This window comes from Colossoma macropomum, unplaced genomic scaffold, assembly GCF_904425465.1.
Source record: "Colossoma macropomum unplaced genomic scaffold, Colossoma_macropomum, whole genome shotgun sequence".
Lineage (NCBI taxonomy): Eukaryota > Metazoa > Chordata > Actinopteri > Characiformes > Serrasalmidae > Colossoma > Colossoma macropomum.
In genome coordinates, this window is record NW_023495818.1 from 1062759 (window position 1) to 1081145 (window position 18387).

Here is an 18387-nt window from a genome sequence, read left to right on the forward strand (position 1 = left end):
TCCTCACTGCAGGTCAGAGCTTTAAACGGGCCTGAAATTTGGTCCAAACTCGAATACAGCCAAGAACGTTCTGTCAGAGTCTGACCCTGGAGTCCAAACTGAGTCAAACCGAGTCTGACAATGTTTTTTCCAAACCAGGTCAGACCCAATCTACATCAAGTTTAAAGTCCAAAACTGACCCAACCCCATCAACATTCTGCCTAAAAGAGAAACCTGATATTTCTAATGAAAGTTAATAACCATCATTACGTCCTTAATAAACTACATAATCCAAAGTCAGGGAAATGCAGTTAAAAATCTGTTAAAGATAAGACATAGTTCTGAAAAACTGAACATGTAATGTGAATCCAACCCAAGCTGACACATATTTGGGATATGACACCCCCCCTGCTCTCCAAAGAACCCAACTTGAGCAGTGGGGTTCTACTTGGTTCAGACAAAGACTTCATGCTATCATGTATGTGCCAAACTGGCATATGATTTTGAGTCCTAACTAAAGGTTAAGTTGGACCAAATGTTAGATAACTAACGCATGAATTTGGATATGTGCCTCTGCTGAAGTTGCTCAAGTTTGCTGGATCCTTTCAACAGATTACTTGAAACATGGTCAGGTATACAGCAGGCTTGTCCGATTGCTTGAAACAGAATCAATTGACCATTCTCTGTAGCCATTGTCAACTGAGGACTGTACTGTATTGACCAAAAGCAAATATCTGTGTACACGCACCAACACCAGAGCATGTTTTAATCACAGCAAGTAATGTTCATGTGACAATAATAATAATATAGGCTATAGCTTAAGCACAGGGTTTTTTCACAATATGTAGACATTTAACCAAATGTTATTTCAAATATGACTAATAATTTGCAAAAATAGAACATCTCACTTAGGTTGACCCTTATTTTAGTCTGGTAAAATGCTAGCTGTGTTTCCATTGTCAGTGCAAGTCAACGTAAAATGTTTCTCTTTTCGTTCAAATGAAATTTATCCACTATGGATAAATGGTTACAAACAGGGTCTTTCAAAAGGAAAGATTCCGAGGCTGGACCACCTACAAGTGAAACAGCCAAGGTGCCTCAGACTGAGAAAAGCAAGAAAATTAAGTATAAACCAAAATGAAGACAAACACAGCAGTGTGCACTGAGCCTTTCTGCACTATGACCAAAACAAACAAATGGGCAGAATTTTGTAAAAGTAAAAAAAGCATGGAGAGTTTCACCACCTCTTTCAGGAGCTGGAAACTTTAAGCTTTCTGATAAATCTTGGATGTTCATAACTCAGTTTGAGCTTCATTTGAGCTGCTTTTGGAGATTCTTACACCATCTGACTGAATCTTGTTGCCAGTGAAAGTTCACAGATATCAGAGTGCAAACAAAATAATGTTGCATTTCCACCATGTGAAAAATCGTGTTTGGTGTGCATGATATTATCAGTTATACACATGATGAAATTAATTTACTGCTGTGAGAAAATACTGCATGAATATACTACGCTCTGTGTGTCTATTATGTCTGAGAACAGAAAACGAGGAACTACCGCTCAGTGCTGAACGCTCAGAGGTCTTTTTTTAAATAAAGCTTTACAGCCAAACAAATTATGCTGTGAACTGAAGGCTAAACAAATATGCATTTAAACCTATTGAACTGGGCCAGACCCCCTTTTACAGGTTTCATTTTTTCAGCATGTCATCCAGAAGCACTTGGTAGCTGCCAAAGATCATCATCAACCTCCGTAAGTGAGTCAAAAAACATTCTGGTATTTTTTAGTGTTCATTGTGTTGCATTTTGTTATAAAATCAAGCAGAATTGAAGGGCTATAATGATTCTATATGTTTGTTTGCACTTCAAGTGATCTGGCTGGTAAAATCTTGTGGGCTGCAGAAGCTTTTGTGGTCCCTTACGTGGGCTGTGAGTTAGAAAAAGTTGAGAACCTGTGAGTTGGACTACAGACTACAGTTACGGCAGCCTATTACTGTTATTAGACTACTAAGCCAGGCTATATTAAACTGTCTCTTTTGTATGTAATAACTCTAATGTAACCCCGGCAAAATCATTTAAGCCCACATTAATGTTAAGGGGAAATATGTTCTGTACTTAGAAGGCTCTGAAGGTCTGTTATCTGTTTCATAAGCCCAACAACAACTTATGTGATTACAGAAAATAGAAGAAAAAAAAAGATATTACAAGACAACTGTGACTTATTTTTGTGCACTTTAAAGCCACAGATGACATTTTGTGACATTTAAATTGTCCAGTGTGTACCATTGTCATGCAGCTTAAGTCTAGGATGTGGGTCAAATTCCCCTCATTTCTTCTGGCGATTGTTACTTTAGCTGTTCATGCAGTTTCCCACATGTGGTAACATGAGATAAGATTTCACCTGAAAGAAAGGCCACAACTCATTAACCATAAAAAAGGAGAGACGGGCTACTTTTACTTTCCATACATGACCCCCAACTCTCTGAGAACTGTTCCATATTACTGAACCGTCTTCATGATAGATGAAGATGGACTATGATTTGCCGTAGTTATGAGCGATAGTGGTAGAACATGGCTCTCCTCTATGTTCAAGTATGTTCGTGAACTCCTGCTCTTTTTCGTCTCATTAATCCAAGCCGTACGGCTGAACTCAAACCACCTTTTGTAAAGATCTGTTCCCTCCAGGGCTTTATGCCCCGACTGAGGAGTGAAAAATGCCCTTCTCTCTTTGAAGAAGGTGGTCCGTTCCCTAGCTTCTGGTCAGAATGGAGACAGATGAACAGGAGTCCATTCATTACTCACCTGTGAGGCGGTGCTTCCGCGCCTCAGGAAAGAAAGGCTGCTTGGTATTCTCCACGAGTAGCCCTACTTCACATCTTCCATGTATGGAGCAAAGGGAGACCAGAGATCCCAGTCCACACTCTTTGCAAATACTAATATTAATGTAACACATACACTGGCTGGTTCAGATGTTCGACAAAAGCAATTCGAAACTGACGAAACACAACTGGAAGGACTTTTTCAAGTGTGCAAGCCATGCACTGAGCATGTCCAGGATAATATGTTCCTATAATGTCTAAGAAGGTGAAATTTTAATCTGAGGCATGATTTGAAGATCCCGTATTACAGAACCCACGCAAGCAAGGGTCAGCTGTCATTCTTTTCAATAACTTGTTTTATCCAAAACTGTTATATAAACGGATGCACAGTACTTTGTAATGAAACTCTTCAATTACGACTGGCACGGTAAAGACAATTTTCTAAAACAAGAACTAAACCTTACAAGAACTTATTATTCTGATTCTACTTTATCTTCCCCCAGCTTAAGACAGCTGTAACCACCATAATAGCCACAATTAATGATTTCATTCACCTTTTTGGTCATTTTATGCCAGTCTAAAGAGTCTAACCGGCTAATTACATACCTTGCTTGCATGCTAGTTAGTTTACCTTATCAGCTGACATGAAATAATCTAGTGCACTTGTAGGCACTCAGACACTCACAAATGTCTATAATCACACAGAATCAGGCCAGTCCAGTAAAGCTTGTGTGAAAGCGTGAAAATATGACCACGAACATTTGTTCTGTGGAGGCTAGAGTACATGCAAATAGCGTTAGCATCCTAACGAGCTAATGACACCTCACTCAACTCTTTACAAAGTACTAATTCTAAAAATTGCAATGGTTATATCAACATATCATTCTAGTTTCCACTCTGAAGCGCTTATTGGTCATATAGTAGTGCTTGGTGACTTCACCTGGAAAAGTAAAGAACTCGCTAAATCAAAAAGACAGAAGGGACACTCTCGGGTACAATTAGGTTCTGTTGGTATCAATCTTGAGAAGGTACCAACAATCCTAAAACTGGAACATTCTGTAATTGACCGATGGCCAAAGGAAAAGTACAGTTTCAGTTTTCTGGTGCCAAAAGCTGAGATTATAGCTCATCTTTATCCATTTGTGATTTTTCTTAGTCGTTTTGTAGGTTTCACTGAAATATTAGAAATAAACTATATAGCCTCTCTCTATTTACTTTATTCTACTGTCTATTCATTTATAACAAAAGAGGATGGTTATATTAAATTAGTCAACATCCCATCATTTTTATACCACAGAGTGTTCAAGGACTGTAAGAAAACAGTCTAACGACAATTTTATATCCAGGTTCAAAACCAAAACAGGTGAAATCTAATTATGCCAGCCTCTTGACCATCTCTCCTTTGCAAAAGAGACTTACTTAGATAAAGTTAAATAAATACATTTATGTATGGACAGCAGGATCTAGATAATGACCCTCACTTCTCTGATCTGTTTGTAGGCCTTTAAACCCCTTTAAATAAGTATAAATAAAGATCACATAAATGTCAATATTGTCAAGGATATTTTATTCATTTTCTCATTTTTCAGGTGTTTTTCCATGACTGTAAAACTAGTCTCTAGTTGCAAGTTTTCCAGGACTTGTGGGAACGCTGCCTCTCTCCATCTGTTGCCAGCCTCTGACCAAAGGACCTCAGTTGGTTAGACATTTTCAGTGAGCAGACCATGCTTAAAACTTTAGGGACATTAAAGTATTTAAAAATCCCACAAACACTGCTGATAAAATGGCCAAAGAATGTAAGTACCTACCTAATAAACTGTCAACTTGACATATATTTATAAACCTTTCTACCTACTCTAAATGCACCCCCCTCTTTTGGATGTATAAACTACATTCATAGCCTTCAGTCATAATTTTGGTTAAGGCAGCCTCAGCTGGCCTTGTGTTAGTCTCTAGTATAAATAACTAAGCAGTCCTTCAAGCACCATAAATAGTGGTTTTCTTCAAGAAAAAAGAGAAAAAAAATAAAAGAAAGGAAACCCTTAACACTTGATCTCACACCTTCAGTAGGAAGCTCGCCTGTGTCTGTACTCAAAGGTAGGTAATAATTCAAAGCAGAGGAGTGAGCATAAATAATTAAATGGCTTTATGCCGGGCTTTAAGCCCTCAAAGAAGAGCTGGTATCAACACGTCATGCGCGCGCAGATAGCTTATACCACTGCTGTCAAACCTGCAATACATCAAAGTGTCAGCGTTTTGACACATAAATCAAGATTACCGTAAAAAAGAAAAGAACACACAAAATGAGCGCAAATCACAGCAAAAAGAAGAGCTTATTAATGGTAAGAATGGGGTGGCATTCCGTTGTTATCTATTCTTAACTGTACCCAGAGGATATGCCAACTGGTACAAAAATAAAAGAAGCACAAATTAATTAACTGCCTTATAATTTTATAATTCAGCAATGAGCTAATAGAAAGCGCTAAGTGTGGGCAGGGAGGAAAGAGAGAGAGAGAGAGAAACAGAGAGAGAGCAGGAACAACGAAGTCTTCCTGCATAGTGCCAGCAGTTTTCCCCGAGCCCTGATAAATAATGATAAAGAATTCATTGAGCAATAAGAATGCAGCAGAGCGGCACTGGCTTTAGCCAGCTAGCACAGGAATCATGCTAAGTGTTCCTGCATGCCTGCCTTCCCTGTCCCCTCTCCGTCTCCCTCCGTCTCTCTGTCACAATTGGCCCCCTTCTGTCATTGTCTGTCAGCTCTGAATGCGACCAACTTTCCCTCTCTTCCAGTCCTCTCTCTTGAGTGTTCCTCCGGACCTGCTGCAGCTCACCTGAATTCCCAAGCACTTTGCGCCTAGCGTTAAACGTAAGGGATCACATAATGCTTGAACAAATGTTGAGCAAACCAACAAAAAAAACAAATGCACAAATGTTCCAAGTAAGTTCTAGAATCAACAGGTTCTGGTTGGAGCTGTCACGATTAATCGATCAAACTTGCTTACTTGAATTTAAAAAATATGTGTGATAAATCATCAGTAATTTGAGGGCAGTTTCCACAAATGTAATGCATGTTTTAAATTCTCCTTCTAGTCTCTCTTACAGTAACAGAGTCTGCCTGACACACTACGCCCATCACATTTATTATGTAAGAATCTGACCGCAATTATTTTGTTAGTTAATCATGTTGTATTACAATAAGCAGAATATGAAAGGGATGTGTTTTCAATCAGTTAGGTTGTGACAAATAAATGTAAATAAAAGACATTCACTGGAAACACTTTAGTTGTGGGTGCTATGACATGTTTAGGGGAATGATTGGTTATTTCTTAGCTAGACAGCTAAAGCTAATTTTTTGCTGAGTTTTTGCTCATTTTTCAACTGTCTCAAGAAAGAAAAATGTTAGCTTGGTTGACTCTACATATGATTCTGAGTAACTGTGAACACAATTTGGACTAAACAGTGCAGGTTGTCATTTCATGTCAGTGCAAGTGTTAGTTTCAAAGTAAAGACAGTGAAAAAGCAAGACAGCTAAATGGCCAATATTGCTGCTTTATTCTCATACTTCAATAGACACATACAATGATTATATTGATAATATATAATAATATATTGATAATATATATTGACTGATAGGTATCAGCTAAAATTTCATGACTGTGACAGGCCTAGAACATTCCCATTTATCTGCATTTTTAATTTAATGAAGTCATTTTAAAAGCCTGGTGATTTATCTTTTTTTTCAATCAAGGTCCTGTTTCAGTACCTTTTTAACATGTCCTCACCAACTTTGACTCACCACTCCGATGTGTACCACACCTACGTTACACAAATGGCCACTTGCAGCAGAATGGGAGGAGAGGACAGAAGAGCAGATCAATTACAACGCACTCAGCTTTAGCAAGGTTATCTGACTGAAGCTCATAACACAGAATTTCCCAGGAAAAATCGAAGAAAATGACCTCTCACCTGGGAATTCCAACAAGAAAAGTCAGGATAATGTTCTCAACTCTAAGCGCAATGTGTGTCGTCAATGTGGTTAGCCATGCAAATAACAGACATTTTGTGAACAACTGCTTTGTCTGCCTATACATCTTTGTGTACTGCCGTTCTTTTTGTTGTTGTCAGTCATGTAGCCTGTAGTATGCTAACCAGTTGTATCAGCAGTTATGTATAACAGCTGGAATAATTTGCAAACTAAAGTCCAGCAACTTAAGTGTTATTGTTTAAGAATATTAAGAGTTTAAGTGTTTTTACTGTTATTTCTTATAAACAACTTTGTCTGTTGTTATTGTGGGGCTTGAAAAGGAAAACATGTCAAGTTGCAATGATTTCCTGGGCAAGTTCTGAGTGCTAAAGTCAACAAATTCACTTAATCCCCCAGCCCTTAAAATGCCGCCAGGGATTCCCCTGAGGGGATGTGGCGAGGGCAAGAGGATGAGGGCTTGTTAAAACAGGTACTGAAAAGGGTGGCAAATATTCTGAAATGTTTAAAAGGCATGATTTATAATGGTTTCATTATGTGCATTTGTTTTATCTGGGCTTTTTAAAAAACTCGAATTACCCTGATTACTAATATAATCGATAGTGACAGCTGCATTTGTTCTCAAATAAAAATGTCCCACAAGTCTGTGTTTATGTACATGCACAGGCTGCCGCAAACATTTAGACCGCATGGATCGCTAATGCAACTTATAATCAAACAGGAGAGGAGACAAAGAAAGAAGCTACACAGATGCCGCAGTGATGACGCAGGTCCTTTGTCGCTGTGGGGGACACATTAGGATGCTTTATCATTCACATTACAAATGTTATGCAGTCATATGCATTTCCAACCAAGGCTCATAACATGTCTCCGAGGAATGTGTACTTAGCGCCGTCCACTTACGACAGGATCAGGACGCAAGGTAAGCCCAAGTGTGAACAGGGCCAGAGTGCACTTAATCTTCTCATGTGTTCAACCCTCTCCTGACCCTCCTGAAACATTAGTTAAGCACAGAAGTGCTGGGATGCTAATAACTCGACGTACAGTATGTTTGAGCAGTTGCCGAAACATCAGTGAATTTAATGAGGAGATTCAGCATCTCTCCTCATTCATTTTCCCTTAGCTATCTCTTTCTTTCATTCTCTCTCTCACCTGCACGTACCCACTCTCGTCTTTCTGTCTCTTCCCCTCTCTCGGCTCTCGCTCTGTTTGAGCACTCGCATCACGTAAAGGCTCCAGCGAGTGGCACAGCGTCATCCGTTATTCCTCTGAATACCCTGTCGAGTCTCTCTCTCTCGCTGCACCGCTTTCATATCTCATCAGGAGAAACGCCGCTCCTAACCGCACTATTTAACACCTGGCTGACTGCCTTCCTTCTTAGACCTTTCCGGAAGCTTCAGTCACTTAACAGGCAGGGACAACTCACCAAAACATTTCATTCCCAAGGCAGCAGCAACCTAAATGGGCCACATCTATGAGAATACAGTCGGTGACAACATGGCCTAATGTCAAGTTGTGGAGAAGTTGAATGAAAGCAGTCTGTTAGACTGAATACTCTCGAGTTAGCCAATACTGTGGCTACATGATCTGATGGGTGCTATCAGAGTGAGCTAATGCAGTGGCCTGCCTCAGTATTATCACACAAGCATACACCAAAAGCACAATGATAGCAAACTAACCCCAGCCTGTTTGGCTATAGGTGCATCGTCTATTAGGCTGTCAAGCCTGGCATGTTAACTGTGGAGTTTTCAATGGTGAGTTACAGTTGTGTGCAAGAATTTGGGAACATCTGGCTGAACTTTGGACACTCCTCCAGTTTCAGTCTCAGAACTTAATTAACTTGCTAGGCCTTCATTAACGTCAGGACTGGATAGGCAGATTAAGATGACAAATTCTCATACCTTGTGCTAACACTCAACAACTATGGGCTCCTCCAAGCAAATGGTTGAGAATCTAAAAAATGAAGTTAACTGATACCAACAAAACAGATGAAAGCTGCAAAAAGATATCGAAGCACTTCCAGCTCGCAATTTCAGAAATGTCAATAAGTGCATTAAATTACAGTTAAGGCGAGCTTTGGAAGTCAAAGCAAGATGTGGAAGACCAAGAAAACTCAGACAGAACTGCTTGTATGTCAGCTAGAAAGGCAAAGCAAAACCCCCATATGACAGCAAAAGACCTGCAGGAAGGTTTAGCTGACACCTTAGAAGTGGTGTTTGGACAAACATGATCTGCACTGAAGAGCCATCAAAATGAAACCTCACCCGTGACTTCATCAAGGAAGTATGCAAAACATCTAGATTAAGTTGCTTAGCAAAACAAAATATGATCAACAAAATATGTATTAACAACATATGTAATATGTAACTTTTGTACACAACTGTATGTGTACATTTTGTGTGTAAGTCATTGGTAATTATTTCTCGATTTACCTCAGTTGGCAGCAAATTGGCTCACCATTCATCATTCCTAATTTTACCTCACTGGATTTTGTGCTGACATCATGGGTTTAATGCATGACACTAAATCTATCAATTTAACAATGAAGTACTTCTTGGCTAGCCACATTTAGCTAGCCAATTTAGCCACAGTAGTCTATCTCACGGTTTAAAACAGATCCTGTATCTTTCCTCCTGCGCCTCCAGTATCGTTCCTCCTGCGCCTCCAGTTTAGGAAAAAAGCCATTTGAGTATCTGGGGGATTCCCGACTCACGTTGTGGCACATTGTAAAACTCTGAAAATTTCTTAGAGGTGACACAGCCTTACAGTTGCCAATCTATGATTGGAGAATCAGCATTTAGGAAAGGGGCCTAGTTTTTTAAGCAGAAAAGACAGTACCTTATAGTCAATTCAAAAATTTCAGCCAACCAACAATGCACATATTATGATGTCATGTATTTTTTGTATCATTGGGAGAGTTAATTTAGTTATTTGTAATGGCAAAAGCAAACCTGGGCAAACACCCTACACTATACCAATAAGAGTCCTTGGGCAAGACTCCTAACACTGCCTTCACCTACCTGTGTAAAAATGATCACACTGTAAGTCGCTCTGGATAAGAGCGTCTGCCAAATGCCATAAATGTAAATGTAAATGCAAACTAAAATGTTCAAAACAGTTATGTCCTAAACTGAGAGGGCAGGACAATTTTTTTGCCCCTCATGGTGCCGGGCCTGTGTTGCTGGTAGATATTCAAGATGTAACAAACTACAGTGCAAAAATATGATAATTTGCTAGGGGTTGGCAGTGTGACAATATGTTACTGTTATTGTGACATATGAGGACATGCGATTTTCTATCACAGGTATCATCAGCATTTTCAGAACACTCAACAACTACAATTATCATAAAAATAAAGACATATTAAGAGCAATCATAGACAGTCTGTAAGCAGTAACAACAACGATAACCAATTTGTTGTAGCTGCATAAATACACACACAGTCATCATCCTTCATTCAAATAATGTTCACTGTATCATTACAGTCCTAGTAGATGTAGCCTATCTGAAGCAAAAGCTAGTCCCTTCTGTGTAGTACCTCAGTATTATCATCATAAAGACAAGATGAACACAACCCTCATTTCTTTCTGTCACTTCTCCCTCTTTAGCTTAATTTATAATGGTTCACAGCCCTGTAAGCTGAAACATCTGGTTAACCCATGACTGCAGGGGACTCTTTCCTTCAGAATTTCTTCGCATGTTTCATACAAGGCAATTAAACAGGAAAATGAGTGGCTTTGAGGGGAAACAGAGCAGTGGTCCTCCTGCAGTTCTCATCAACTCTCCATGCATCAGGCTGAGTTAAAGCTGTTAGCATTTTACCACTGCCATCCACAGGCAAAAGGAGAAACAGAACATGGAGGTGGAATATGTATCATTTCAGTTATTACGACACAGAAACATACTATTTCTGTTAGATTTAAGCAATCTATAATGAGCAATCATATAAAATGACACATTACAAAGTATAACAAAAATGACAATAACAACAAATATATTACAAAGCACAACAAACAATGATGAACAGTTATACCAGCTGGCCGTTAAATTTACTCCACTTACAGCAGGGGTCTCAAAGCAGAACAACAAAGCAGAAGGACACCTGATCCATGGTTTGGAGATCTGAAGACCAACTGATTAAAAAATGGTATCAGGTATGTTCCTGCTTGACTTGAATGAAAACATACAGCCACAACCGGCCCTTTGTGGATTGGATTGGACACCCCTCGCTTACTGATACATACAAGGCCTGACCTACTAAGCCTTTTACGCCAGTTTTGGGTGCAGTTCAGATACATTTTGAATGAGTGTTACGTACAAAACTGGCCCACACAGTTTATAGGCTCACTTTACATCCATGTAAAATGCAAAATGCACTTCTATTACTCACATGGCCAACTGCATTTTTTTGCATTTTTTTGTGCACAATTTATATTTATTTGCTGAGTTTAACATATTAGGGGGGAAAAATAAAACATAAAATACAAAATGTGCCATATTATTTGCACATGCCACATTGGAGGCTCCCCCCCGCAAGATTTTAAATTCAGCAAATAAACAGTAACTGTGCATTAAAATGTGCCAAAGTGTGTTCTCTGTAGTTGATGTGTTAACTTGTTTTCACTTGGGTGTACCCAAACGTTTTCATACGACTATACATTTGCATTTAAAGGAGGGGCCAACAAGTGGGCATTATCATTACAATATTACATGTGTGACTGACTGCATGTTCTACTCGATTTACTAAAGTTTGAGCAACTCACAGTGGACAGCTTTGTGTTGATTTTCCTCTGGCTTTTAAAACTAAGAGTAATTTTGCATTTAGCTCTCAAAAGGCATGCTGCTGAGAGACTTCCTTTAACAATGGCAGCAGACACAGCCTTTATACAGATGCACAAGCTGATCAACACATGCTGAAAAAATGGCATAAGAATAACTCTCGGGACCAGATGTACGAGTGTGAGAACACGCAGAGCAAAATATGCCATGATATGGACAATATACAAGCGCGTAGTCTGGGTATCATAATCATGACTAAGAACTTAATTTATTAGCACTGCTATGTCTTTGATATACATATGGCCCTCAGTGTACACTTTCTCAGAAACTCCTACCTTGTAGCTCCATCTTGCTAGTGTACAGTCAGAGACAGCAGCTGTTGATGCACAATCTGTGTTAGCCATCACCTAGCTTCTTCATCCAAGCTCAATTTCTGACAACTGAGCTGCTCTCGGTTGGATTTTTTTGGATGATGGGCCATTCTCAACCTAACAGTGACACCGACGTGTTTAAAAATCCCTGCAAACACTGCAGTGTCTGATACACTCATTATTGCACCATACACAGTATCACGTCTGTGCTGAGATTGGTCCACCAACCAAATAGTATCTCAGTATGGTCACAGGATAATGACAAATGGGCTGGCTGACACATTGTGGATCATGGTAGATGGGCTACAGTCTGTAACAGTGGCCAGTGATTGGAAGTACATGACAGTTGATTCTAATAAAAAGACTATAAGCGTTAATCTAGGCCTAAAATCATCCAAAGTCCTTATAAAAAACGCCACCAGGCAGTCATTTCCAGTCATACAAGACCAGGGGCTGTATTACAGTAACCTCCTAGCTTTTCATCTTAAGTTAAGATCGGACAGGTCAAGATAAGATTTTTCACAAATTTCTATTACAGAAGCAAATCTTACCTTAATTTAGGAATTTTTCAGCATTTTATCTCAAGTTAGGACATCTTAACCTACTCGATTGAAGCCAACAAACAACTATCATGTCTGATACCCACCGATCATACGAGCACAGCTGAAACATAAACACGTAATTAAAATAATCAAGTTAGTTAGCTAGACAGCTAGCTACCCTTACTGATGTAAAAAAAAAGGCCAAAAGAAAACAAAAGTGCGATAAACATGAAGTTAAGAATATTGTGTCAGCACCCCCTGTTTATCAGAGCACTTGCTGTTCCCCAGATTCAGTTTCTATTTCCCAAACGCTTTAGCCGAGCACACTAACGTTATTCCTCCTAATAAACAGACACATGTTCAGCTCTGTCTCGTCATTATTCACCATAATCACTGTAATGTTTTATCTGATTAGTTTTCATCAACATTAACACAAAAAGATAATAAGACGGGACGGTGGAGATCGTGTGTGCAGTGTCTGGGATTTTTAAAAAGCTGTTAGAAAAAACCCTCTTAAGTCAAAGCACCGTTTTCAGTGTAGATAAATGTACAGTCAATATGCTAGTTACAGTGAACTATACTGCCTGTCACTGCACAAAATGACAGAAACTGACAGTTAAAATAAGCTAAAACACCTCTGCGTTTGTCTTTACGTTAGGAAAGTATTTAGGAAATGTAGTCAGGTTAGGATGTTTCTGTAATACAGTTTTCTTACCTGGAGTTAGGATAAGATTATGAACTTAAGAACTGCTGTTCTGTAATAGCTTCTGTCCTAAATTCAGTCCTAAATGAAGTTGTCATGGTGACTAAACAGATAAGATTTCAAAGTTAAGAAGTTTCTGTGATACGACCCCACATTCTTATCTCTGTGAATGGGGAGAGACCTAAAAACGTGAAACTGAAGGCAAAATGATCGTTTCGAAAACACACTTGAAATCACTTGTAAAACAGTTTGTAGCGCTTGGCCCAATAATAAACAAAAAACACTTTTTGAGGTTGTTCTGACAAGCTTTCCCATCCATACTTTAACCAGTCTTATGAGCTTTCCCTTTCATATTTCATCCAATGACCTGTCTCCACCTTTATAACGTCTCTGTATCAGGAAGTATGTTTCTTGCTCCTAAACAGATGTCAATCCAAATCAGGCTTCCTTAACCATTAATATAGTGACAAAACTTGTAATCATATCGTACAAGTCTATCTGTCCTGAATAGAATAGAATAGAATAGAATAGAATAGAATAGAATAGATCTCTGGCCTCCCTGATGGTACTAATAACTTGTATACCTGTTCTGGAGAAGCTGGAGGATCGAATCTGCTGGCGCACACCTGGAAGGCGTCTGGCTGGGGCTTGCCATTCTTCACTTCTGGATCATCTCCGAGGACAATGTGTTTGAAGAGGCTGAAGAAGTCTTTATGGCGGCTTGTCTTCATCTCAAAGGTCAAGCCAGCTGAGCTGGTAGCCACAGCAATGGGGATGTTGTGTTTATGGAGATGAGTTACGAGTTTCTCAACACCTGAGAGCAGAAATGGAGATGCATGTGAGCGTCTCAGACTAGAATACAAACAAAACTGACTGAATCAGGACCGCCACTCTTAATGTGGTAAACGAATAAAAACTTTTGTGATTTTGCCTTTCAGTTTTACTATGGGCATTGCATCATGGGTACCTTTCTTCTTTTCTTTTTCTTGTTGGCATGCTCTTTTTTGTTTAATTAGAGAGCGATCTGCAAGTACTTCACTGACATTCCAGTTCAACTCATCTTTTTGGAACAGTACCTAAAAGTGTGTATTACCCAGAGTGGCAGAACTCTCTCTGGCCCTGGAGCTAGTTATGGGAAAAGCTCCCTTGAAACCTTCTGACAACGACCTGAAGGCAGAAGTCAGGAAAGGTAAACATCTCAAACATTTTTAGTTTTACATTATTAAAAAAAAATGTGAGTCTGAAGGACAGAATGCAGCACCACATGCAGTAAAAGCGTTTTAATTAGCAACAGCTAATTTATCCTTAGTTCTTAGTTATTCTAGGTAATGTTTTAGTAAGTTTAAGTAAGACATTCCTTTGAAACATACACCAATCAGGCATAACATTATGACCACCTCCTTGTTTCTACGCTCTTTGTCCATTTTATCAGCTCCACTTACTATATAGGTGCACTTTGTAGTTCTACAATTACAGACTGTAGTCCACCTGTTTCTCTGTATACTTTGTTAGCCCCCTTTTACCCTGTTCTTCAGTGGTCAGGACCCCCATGGACCCTCACAGAGCAGGCACTATTTGGGTGGTGGATCATTTACAGCACTGGAGTAACACTGACGTGGTGGTGTGTTGCGCTGGTCTGAGTGGATCAGACACAGCAGTGCTGCTGGAGAAACAGATGGACTACAGTCTGTAATTGTAGAACTACAAAGTTCACCTATATAGTAAGTGGAGCTGATAAAATGGACAATGAGCATAGAAACAAGGAGGTGGTCATAATGTTATGCCCAACTGGTGTACTAAAACTCCACTCGGACTCACAGCGCAAGGACTGACGGCTTGGACTCACTCCTAGGAGATTTGAGACTCAGACTCACGCCTCAAAGACTCAAGACTCACATCAAGTGATTCGGGAACATTACTGCTGGAGAACTCAAACCCAACATACATAGAATGGAGCCTGTTAATTTGAAGCCCATTACAACTGACCCAAGAGACCCAACAGATAGCATGCAACTGAATTTACAATCCAATTTTTGAAACTGTCACTAATTAAGGGAGCTCCTTGACCCAAGTCTTATTATACCGAGCTCTGGTCAAGATGGCTTTTAAAGAGTCACGATTTGACTCTCTTCCGCTTGCATATGCATGCAATACAAAGTCATTAACTAATTACAAACTGAGGGCCACAGCACTTATGCTGAGAAAGTCATGTCTGATGAATAAAGGTAAAATTATCCTGCTCAGGGTGCATGCCCAAATCACAGGAAAAGGTCACAATGATTGCTCATGCTCACAAACCTCATGGGGTCACCTGGCACCTCTTTACAAAGTTAGAGAAAAAGCTAATTATGAAAGCACGAGCAGCAAACCAAACAACCACTGTGACCTTTCCCATAATTTCAGCAACTACTCTGATCAGACTAATTTCACTTTCATTTAACTGCAAGCTTTTCCAAAACACTGGGCCAGTGGCCAAGAGACGTATGTGTAGATCAATACATTTTGAGAAATGTAGTAAAGCAAAATGCAATATCACAGTTTTTGGAGGGTATTTCATAGAAACACAATCGCAGGTGAAAATTCAGTTGGCATGAAGAAAGTTAATGAACCCATCGTTTCTAAGAACTTCTACTTATCCCTAAAAGAATGTCTTACAAAACCGTTTTCACTGAACTGTTTTGTTATCTTAATATTAAGTAGAGCATTGCAAATGTTAAACAGTTCGAAAGCACGTACCCAGAAAGGAAACATACAATTTAATTGGCTTTCATGTATTTTAGCATTTGATATTTTCATATATTTATGCGTTATGTGAAGAATCCAACCAGACTGCACTAAGAGCACTAAAATGCACAGAATCTGGGGCTGTTTTTTTCTTAAAATGGTGTCAGTGTACTTGTGTTTATTGATAGGATCATGAACTCAGAAGTGTACAAAGACATGTTAGATGTAAACCTGCAGAAATGTGCAAAGCAACTGCTCAAACAGTAACGATCTGAAAGAATACTGTGAAAGAATATTTTGCCAAAAGAAAATCAAACTTTGTTTAAAATGAATGCCACTTGGTTGGACATTCTGTTTCCCCAATACAATGAATTTAATACATTTTTAGGTAAGCCAAATGTCCAAATACTTCTTGGGCCCACTACATACTCCCTAATATGCCACTGATGTGTTCACTTTTATAAATTGTTGTTGCTGGTGTGGCTGCTGTAGACATTCTGACTATAAAATGTCTCTGGAAGACACTTCTACAGATCTTGGAGGCAAACAAGCCTGCACAGTTATTACCTGGCATTAGGGCAGCAGTGGGGAAGAGGCGCTCCTGTATTTTTCTGCTCTCCTCCAGCAGCTCCTCAGGGCTCATAGGGAGTTCCAGCGAGTCTCTGATGATCCTGGCTGCATCCAGAGCCTTCTTACCCATCACTGAAGACTTTACATCCCATGTGTATGTCTTTCCGAAGCGGTCACAGATCTCCTGGAAGGAGACAGTGTATAGCTTCTCTGTATCTGAAAGAAACAGCAAAACATTGTGGTTTGGAGGAGGAGCTGTGATTACAAGCTACAGTGAGCATCTGTCCAGCAAATGTCAAATGAAAGATGAACGGAGAGAGCTCCCTACGTTAGGCAGTGTTAAAAATGTCCCTTATGTAGTGTGCTATGTTAAGTCATGAAACTATAGCTTCTGCACCTAAGCAGTGCAGGAATTGTTAAAGGGGAATTCCACCAATATTTCAAAATTTATGCATAACTGAGATGTAAACAAAGTTATCCAGAGTAGCTTGATATGAAATGGTCCACTGTAGAGAAACATACTGAATCAGATTCCTTTACAGTAGTAATGATAGACAGCAGAAGTCACAATGTCTACAACACAACTGTAGACGTTTTGTTTACTAACTAAATCCACCAGTGAACCTTCACAAAAAAGGTTTTCTTTGAGGACCACTTTGCCTTATAACACCTTACATGTATCTCTCCAGCATTCATGGATTTTAAAAAGTACCTTGTAGCCCACATGTTTATCTCAAATCTATCACAGAACAATGTATTTGGCATCAGGGAGTCATTCCAAGTAATGTAATAACTTTCTGTGAGGGAGAAAGCTAGGCTAAACTCTGGAGACGTCTGGTTCCTACCACCACCACTGTGAACAATTCTGACTCAGCAAGTTTCTTGGAGAATGGAGCATTTCACATCAAACCACTCGGAATGGCTTTGTTTATAGCTTAACAAATGATTTATGGAGAAATTTGGAAAAATCGGTGGAACTCCCCTTTAAGCAGTCAGTTGTGCAGCTTACGGTTCAACGTCAAATGGCTTTCTATTAGACATAACGCACTTTGGGTCGGTATTTCATGCCCTACACAGTGCACTACACGGGGAGTAGGGTGCCGTTTGAGACTAGGACAATGTAAAAGAACCATACTTTTAAAAACGGCTCTGTTTGGTCTATAAGAACGACTGACAGTAAGATGTTCGACACCTGGACTCAAATGAATCGGAATAAGGTGAAGAGCAGATGTGCAGCTAACTAGCTAACTAACCTAGCCAGCAAAACACAAACCATAGTGTAAGAGCAAAAACTGAAGCTCCTCACCCACCTAACAACAACCCGTCCATGTCGAAAATCACATGAGTGACTGGTTTGTAGGTCATATTGTCACCAGAAGGCACTTCTTTAAGTTCAACTCGCGACTTTCTGCTCTTTCCGTTAGTCTGAGAGAAAAGAAACCGGCAGGACTTCAGACTGAGGATATGGTGGACAATCAAAATTCAACGTGAAACCTTCTCCGTTATGATCTAAGATGGGCTTTTGTGGTCGATGTGTTACTCCTTATACTTTATAAATGCAAAAAATCTAACACAGAGATACACAACGATTTTAACTGTTCTCATCGTGGTACTTGTTTTACACAAACTGTGACCTCCGAGTAGATTATTATTGTCCAACAATTTCCGCAGTGCTTCATGGGAAATGGAGTTTTCTCACGCAGCAGCACATGTTCATTGTACCGTTGCGGGCTCATGATGCTGTCAGTATTTTACTGACCAAATTGACCAAATGACCATTTACTAGCCAAATCTATCAGAAATATAAATACAGATTTTACTAACCGCGGAGTTAGTCTTATTTCCTTTAAGATATCCAGACAAGAGGCATTTTAAAAGTGTTTCCAGTTTTTTTATTATTTTTTTTATAATTTTT

General features: G+C 39.4%; 1 protein-coding gene across 1 annotated transcript in view; it reads right to left on the bottom strand.

Annotated features, from left to right (window-relative positions):
- Positions 1-17956, bottom strand: part of LOC118803062 (pseudouridine 5'-phosphatase) — a 31668-nt gene extending 13712 nt beyond the window's left edge. Inside the window, exons 1-3 of the mRNA XM_036563568.1 lie at positions 17783-17956; positions 16470-16688; positions 13763-13992 (exon numbers count right to left, since the gene is read on the bottom strand). Of these exons, the coding sequence (XP_036419461.1) occupies positions 13763-13992; positions 16470-16688; positions 17783-17837 (504 nt within the window). The 5' untranslated portion in view covers positions 17838-17956. The remainder of the gene's footprint in view (positions 1-13762; positions 13993-16469; positions 16689-17782) is intronic.
- Between the last annotated feature and the right edge of the window lie 431 nt (positions 17957-18387).